General features: G+C 30.1%; 1 protein-coding gene and 1 long non-coding RNA gene across 4 annotated transcripts; one reads left to right on the forward strand and one right to left on the reverse strand.

Moving 5' to 3' along the window:
* Positions 1-792: 792 nt before the first annotated feature.
* Positions 793-3,602, reverse strand: LOC131178633 (E3 ubiquitin ligase PARAQUAT TOLERANCE 3-like). Its single transcript, XM_058143888.1, has one exon. It carries the CDS (start codon positions 2,842-2,844, stop codon positions 1,060-1,062), a length of 1,785 nt encoding a protein of 594 aa, XP_057999871.1. The 5' UTR covers positions 2,845-3,602; the 3' UTR covers positions 793-1,059.
* Positions 3,603-4,957: 1,355 nt separating this feature from the next.
* LOC131169178 (uncharacterized) lies at positions 4,958-7,364 on the forward strand. 3 transcript variants are annotated; one of them, XR_009147573.1, is made up of 3 exons: positions 4,984-5,256; positions 5,620-5,706; positions 7,127-7,364. It is a non-coding gene; the product is annotated as an uncharacterized LOC131169178 (long non-coding RNA). The 3 variants fall into 3 exon arrangements; XR_009147572.1 differs by having other exon boundaries at positions 4,988-5,256; positions 7,136-7,364; XR_009147571.1 differs by lacking the exon at positions 7,127-7,364 and having other exon boundaries at positions 4,958-5,256; positions 5,620-5,935.
* Positions 7,365-7,809: the final 445 nt, after the last annotated feature.

Consider the following 7,809-nt stretch of genomic DNA (forward strand, 5'->3'; position numbering starts at 1 on the left):
TTGATTTCGCTCGATTCCGATTCCAACATTGATTTCATTTCCAATATACAAATCAAATGGGTCCTGAAATCCTGAGTACATTTGCACATGCCATTAAAAAGCATTTAGGAACAGTAATGTAGAATTAAAAAGTAATTCTTTCACTTTAGTTAATTTGTAATGCAAGATTATCAGTATATTGATGGAGTTAAATATTGCACATAGTGGTAAGACTCGTGTCGCAGTTTTTAGATATGGAGAACAGTCTGCAAATCACAAAAGGGAGATGGTAGAGAAATGAAAGATTGAAGATGTAGATTTCAATGTTTGGGGCTTGACTTCGGAGCATTTTCTTCCTCCTTTTGGCAATTAAAAATGGCAAGAAATAGCATATGCTATAGAATTCATTTGTGGGTTTTTGCAATTATTTTTATGTAAATAATTAGCAAAAAGGGAGGACAAAAACAAACAGAATTTTCTTTAATTTTTTTTGTCATCCATTGACTAATTCAATCTCGTCTGATTTAATTTTTTTTAATTTATTTTTTATTCTTTAATTTTCTCCTCCTGTTAATTAAGAACCACAACAACTTAATTTTTCTTCAATTTTCAAACATTAAATTATAAAAGATGATCCATAATATTAATAAACCGCAATAATAGCAATTTTTAATAAAAAATTATGAATAATCTTCCAAAAAATTCACCATATAGCACTCATGAAATAGGCTACCAAAATGGAATGCTAACAATGAATGCCCTTCCAAATCCAAAAAAAGATTCGTGCACTTTGTTCAATACTTTCAAGCTTCCTTGCAACCCTTATTTTTTTTGCAAAAGACACATTCGTTGTGAGAATAAATAAATGAAATAAACAACAAAATTATTGGAAAAAAGAATATGAGAGTTTTATAAGAATATTAAAACAGCGATTACAAAACTGGCCAAGGTTAGACCAACGTAAATCCATGTTCTCCTACTGTACATTTAGGCCCAAAAGAAACTAGAAAAAGAGGAACGATTGCCATTAAAAGTCAACATCCAAGCTTTTAACCCACAGCGTCATCTCCTGTCACCCATTCACTGCATACTAAAAGTGTATTGATTCATCAGACCATTGAATGATGTTCCAAAGGAGCTCAATCCATAGATCATCGCACCAGCAGCATAATAAGGTGCCATACATCCTTCCAACCCCACCTGCGCACCAACCCAGTATGGATTGTATGCATAAGAACCAATAGGCATCATATAGCTCTCAGTCTCAACATCTTGACTTCTTTCTCTCTTTTTCTTTCCTCTCGCACCACAAACCACCTTTTGCTTGACTTCACCCTTGACCACTTCTCTCTCGTCCTTTTTCTTCTCTACCTCACTGGAAATCTCCTTTTGCTGCACTTTTTCCTCAACCCCCATGACACCTCCTTGTGATGCTGTATCTTTCATTCTCATTGGCCCAATAGTATCTTCAGATACATTAGTTGCTCCTGTAGTTCTAGCTTTCTTAGTTGTCTGGTGTGGAGCATCAATAAGTTTTCTTTTATTTGCCCCATCTTCTACATCACCAGGTGATGGCTTCTGCTCTTCCTGAAATGATTCTGCAGATGGTTTTGTTGTAGAGATCTGAGGTTCTGAACAGTGAGCCAATTCCATATCCTTATCTTGGAAAGAGTTTCTTTTGGCATTTTCACCACTGCTGCTGTAACAAGGACCAGATTTCACAATGCAATTAATTGTGTCCCTAAGCGTCATGTTTGGAATCAGATAATCAGTAAGGATATTTGTTGCCCCACAAACACATTTCAACTTAGAGGTGATTAGATGAACCCTGATACACTTATCACAAAAGCTCTTGAAACAACATTTGCTAGTCAAGACAGCATCCTTGATTACTTGTTTGCACAAGGGGCAGAGAAGTTCTGGTGGAAGATCACTAGCAGACCAGGATCTCTTTGAAGGCAAGCAGCCAAAAATTTCCTTCTCAAAAGCATGATAATTTGGCTGTAAAACAGCAGTTGCACCACTTGACAACACATAAGAGCCACCTCGGTTTGGCATCAGCATCGACTTGGGAATTCCAGTAGGAGGCCTCAATCTTTTGCAATCATAATTTGGATCTCCATTTGTTGGGCAGTCCTGAATAAAATGTCCTCGCACTTTACATCTGTGACATACATAACCCTCTGGTGGTATTTTCTTCACCAATCCACTAAAACCCCTACCATTTTTCACACCATTTGAACCTTCCAACCGCCATTCCAAGGCTGGAGCATTTACTAAAGCCTTAATCTTGCTGTCCTCATCAGATTCTGCATCTACAGTTGACTTGCTATGCTGAACTGGCTTCATTCTAGGAATCACAAACACATCATCCCCAAACCCATCGTCACATCGAAATCCATCAACCCCATTGGGTTTTGTTGTGGACAAACTAGTTACAGTACTTGAACAAACAGAACTAACACCAGTATTTGCAGGGTTGCTTCTGCATGAAGCAGTAATAGCAGTTTCAGAGCTAATCTTGGAGGAATTAGAACCAGTACAATAAGAGGAACTAAGTGGCCGTTGCTTTTCCCTAACAACAATAGTTGTATTGTCGATGGGCTTGCGACGTCGCGATCCAGGAACACGACGAATCAGAACCCTAGTATTGTTAGGGATCAGCATATCATCAGCGTAACAATCATTCGTCTGGGCATTAACGACCACAAGGTCCAAATCAGTACCCAAACACAAGCTATTGGATTTAGATTTATACTTTAATTCAACAATTTTCTGTTTCAGAGCATCAACAGAAATAACAGAGCTATCCACCGAGAAGGAATCATACTCCTTTGCACTGAAAAATTTAAAATGAATCGGCATTGAATTGAATACGAAGGGAAGAATGTTATAAAATTTGTTTTGAATGAAATTGATATTTGATTCGCATACAAGAGGATCGATATATACGCGTATTTACGCATAATGTTATCAAAGTCCCAGTGCAAGGCATATTTACGCGTTTCCTTATAATTAATTTAATAATTGATATTTAATTATTTATATTATTTTATCCTTATAATTTTAATTATCTATACTATTGAGTTCCTCGTATTATCTGTACTATTGAGTTCCTCATGCTAAGGTCAAGGGTCTGTTTGGATGAGTGTAAAGATTAAGAGAAACAATTATTTTATCTCTGTTTAGGAAGATGTGAATTAATGAAGGATGAGGGTAAACAAGGTTAAGCCTTATCTTCCCTTACCACTCAAATCTCAATTTTTTGATGTACAATGGATGTCAAAATAAAGTTGAAAGTAGTTAATAGTATCGATAAGGTTGGATCAATAAAAAAATGAAGTGTAAGAGGATATATATAAAAAAATGGATAAAATTGCAATAAATTTTTAAATTTTTGGAAATTTACATAAAATTTTATACATTTTAAAATTTTGACCAATTTTGTTAAAATTAAAAAAATTGAATAAAATTATCGTTAAGGATTAGCTTTCTTTTAGCCAATAAGTTAATTTTTTTTAAATGGAAATCGAACAGAGGTAACCCAAATAATAATCAAAATCACATCAATTAAATGAAAAATCAAAATTTAAAAAATAAATCAATTTGATTTTTCATTGAATTCGATTTCTATTACTTTATCGGGTATTTACAAGTATCTAATCAGACCAAATCTTAATAAAATAAATTTAGATGGTATATAATCAGATTTAAAATAATTCAGGTTTGAAAAAGGGTTTGATTTTTATATATATAGAATTTATTACCTATATCTATTTATATAAGTAATTAATTAAATATATATATATATTATAATAATATTTATAAAATTTTATATATTATAATTTAAATAGAGAATTTAAATATTTTATAAAATTATTAAATTTTTAAAATATAAATTATTAATTAAAATATTATTTTTCAAATAATAATAATTTAGTTTAAGATTACAGCTCAATTCCACACCTGTACTTATTGAAAAGTTTAATTTAGTTTATTTTTAATTTTTTGTCTAATTTAGCCTAAAAGTTGCAATTTAGACTCAATTTAGCTCAAAAATTAAGAAAATAAATAAATTGAGCTTCTTAATTTTTAGATTTAAATCAAGAAATCAATAAATTCAGTCTCAAAATTAAAAAAATTAAACTTTTAATTTTTTTAATAAAAAAAATTAAGAAATTTAACTTATAAATTTTAAAATTTGAGTTAAGTTGATATTAAATTGAAACTTTTTTGCTAAAGCAGATAAAAAAATTAGAAATTGACTAAATTGAACTTTTCTAATAAGTGCAGGGACTAAATTGAGCATTTTCCATTTTTAATATTTTTTTATTTTTTAATATTAAAATGTTATTTTTATTTTTTTATAATTAATTAAATTAAATAATAAAAATAATATTATTTAATATAAGTAATTAAAATGAAAGTATGAAAAAAATATTATTTTTATATTTTTATTAATTAATTAAATTGAAAAATGGTAAACAATAGTTTTATTTTCATATAATTAATTAAAATTAAAAATTATGATTGTAATTAATTTTAATTATTTAAAATAAAAAATATTATTTTATATTTTCATTTTCTTAATTAAAATTAGAAAATTATAATTAAATAAAATTAAAAATATAAAATATTATTTTTTTCATATTGTTAATTAATATTAAAAAGTTAAATATAAAAAATTAACTAATTATAATTATTTAATTAACATTAAAAAGATTAATTAAGTAATTAACATTAAAAATATTGAAGAAAGAAAAAGAAAATAACTCATACACTAAGTCATAAGTGATGAGTGAATTGTGCATTAAATCAATTTAAACTTAAATTAAAATAAAAAGATTAAATTAAATAAATTTTAAAAATTAATTAAATTAGACATTTTGAAAAAATATAAAAGGTAAATTTGACTTATTTCTATTTAGTTTTAGTCTGTGAATAGTAAATTAAAAAAAAAAAAGTCAATTATAAAAATATTAACAGGATGTGCGTTGGGATAGTACCATTTTCACTGCTGCCTTACCGCTAACGTCTCTGCTCAACTCAGATTCCCCTGCCATATCTGCTTTCATCTCTGCACAACTGAGATTCCTGTCTCTCGTCTTCTACTTCGACGCAGCCTCCAACATCCCCAGCGACAAGAGGACGCTATTTTAAATTGGGGAAGTTCATTTCCTTGGGCAAGTTCATTGACCTGGTGGTGAACACGGAGAAGACGATTTTCTCTGCTGCTGAAATTTTGCAATGGCTTTTCTGTTTAACAAATTTCAAGAGGTATGAACAGAAATCTCTCTCTCTTGTAGCGTAGTTTATCTATTCCGTTCTGTTTGGTTCAATTTCATAGTAACTAAATGCATAAGAACATAATCGATTGTTTAGGTTTATGTTTTTGGGCAAATGAGTGGATTTTGGTTCAATTGCACAGTAACTAGGATAGTCTCGAGCTTGTATGAACTCTAGTTCTCATCAATTAAATTGAAAAGAATTTTAAGTTGTTGATCAATCACTTGTCTAATGATTCCACAAATGATTTAATCCAATAGCTAAAAAATTTGGTGAGCTAATTTGATCTTGAACATTTTTTTAGCACTTCCCTCTTCTTGATGATTATTTGTGGGTTTTTGTTTATGATTCTAGGCAGTGAAAGTTCTTGCAAAAAGTCCTACATTTGCCAGAGATCCAAGGCTTTGAAGCAGACATAAATCGCCTTTTCCTATATACCTGGTAACTGTCTATTTGTTATTGAAATGATCACTGGTTATAATTTGCCATTTTTTTAATGTAGAATCTATGTAGACAATGGGAACTTCACTCATATTATCGTTTACTATTTGCTAGAACTTCATTCACATTATCATTTAGCATTTGTAATAACCAAGTAAACATTACCAACTCAGTAGTCCTGTCACATTTAAGATGTGCTGCTTAAGTGTTATTTTACTGTTTTCTCTTATTCTAGGGTCTCGCATCATTTATTTCTGCAGTAATTTATCTTCATTGCACATTTGGATCAGACTCTACATTGCACATTTAATGTTGATGTTTCTCTTTACAATCTGATCTCAGCCTCCTACATTGATTTTACCACTTGCAACCAAGTACTGTACTAACCTTGAAATCTCTTGTTTTAGTTTTAGGTAAATCATTCATGATTAGCTAAAGAAAAATTTCCTAAATAAGTATCTGATGATGCCAAGATAGGAACATATTCCTGTAGTGATAAAATCTAATTGTCTCTGATTTGAAATATCAAAGTTTTCCTGGAACACCATGTGGAGTATTAACAGTTTCTAATTAAGTTAAACTAAGCTAATATAATATATTTTTATCCCTAGGACCCACCATTTGTGTTTTTTATAGTAAAAAAGATCATGTGATTGTGGGCTTTGGTCTTGTTTGCTAGCTTAAATGGTAAAATCTGTTGGAACTTCACACAAGTCTCAACTCTTAATGGTTCAATGCTTTATCAATTTTAACCAATTGTTTTAAGTTAATCACTTCTGCTTTTGACTTTTCAAGTTGGTAACAATTTTCGCCAATATTCATGCAAATCTACTATTATTTTTGCTATTGCTGATTCAATTTAAATATTAGTTTTTAGTTGTTTTAATTTTCCGGTTACCTTAGTAACAAAATACCCTTCTTTGAAAGCAAAGGATCAAATGACATAGTTTTATTCTATAACTTTGAAAGCAAAGGATCAAATGCATAGTTTTATTGTATGGCATAGAGAACTAAATTAATGGAGAGCAAAAGACAGGACATAAAAATGCTGAAAATCAATCTATGATCTATCTCAGATATGTCATTGACAGTGACAAGGATACCTCAAGAGCTAGACAATTCTCTATTAAACAAAATAAAAATGGGACCTTGGTCGGAAAAATATTGAATCTCCTTGATCTTAACACATGAATTGCAGAAATCAATGATACAGAAAAAAAAAATGATTAGAAACACACAATTAATCAAGAATCGAGTGAACAGCCAATAATTGAAGGCAAATAGCCCAACTAAAGCGAACCCATTTGGTTGTTTAACCAGTATAACATCTAATGATGGGGATTTAAACTAATGAATGTTAAGAAATATTTCAAAACTCAGATGTGATTTTGGGTTTTTCTGTGATGAGAATGTATATTAGCAATTCCAGATTCAAGGAATTTGGTATCATCAACCAGTGAGTATGAGATATAGAGAGAGAAAGCATACCAACTTCAGACTCGAGAGCAGTGGATATGGGAACTGAGCAGTGAATGAAAGAAACAAGAAGGAGTGAACTCATGTTTAAGCTGCGCCTGGAATGGAGTTTGAAGTGGCAATCAATATCAATGATGGTGGTTTGGTGTTGATATTTGATAGTGCTGTTCTTGGTCTTGTTGATGGGGTCAAGACATTCCTGTTTTAAATGGAGAGGAGGCAGGCTTTCCACCTGGGAACAACTCTGGGGAAGGCTTTAGTCCACTCTCCTTGTGAAGCGCGTGCATTTTCTTATTTGCAACGGTAATAAATGTATTTAATTATAATTTAATAAAAAGCTTAACCCACAGGTTTGATTTAGTTTTTATATTTTTAAAATTAAGTAATTTAGTTTGTAAAATTTAATAAAATTTATAAATTAGTCAGTATTATAGAATTTAATTACATTATTATTAATTTTAGTTAAAAAAATTAAAATATTTTTAACTTTATTTTCAATATAAAAACAATTTAGTCCCTAAGATTATATTTTGTTTGATAATTTAATCTTAGAGATTTAGTTTAACTTATAAATTAGTCTTTGTAATTTTAAAATCAAACAATTTAGTCTTTAATGTTTTAATAAAC

The sequence above is a fragment of the Hevea brasiliensis genome, chromosome 3, assembly GCF_030052815.1.
Source record: "Hevea brasiliensis isolate MT/VB/25A 57/8 chromosome 3, ASM3005281v1, whole genome shotgun sequence".
In the NCBI taxonomy this organism is placed as follows: domain Eukaryota; kingdom Viridiplantae; phylum Streptophyta; class Magnoliopsida; order Malpighiales; family Euphorbiaceae; genus Hevea; species Hevea brasiliensis.

Excerpts from the sequence above, each read along its gene's own strand:
- LOC131178633 (XM_058143888.1), bottom strand. The coding sequence starts at position 2,844 with ATGCCGATTCATTTTAAATTTTTCAGTGCAAAGGAGTATGATTCCTTC.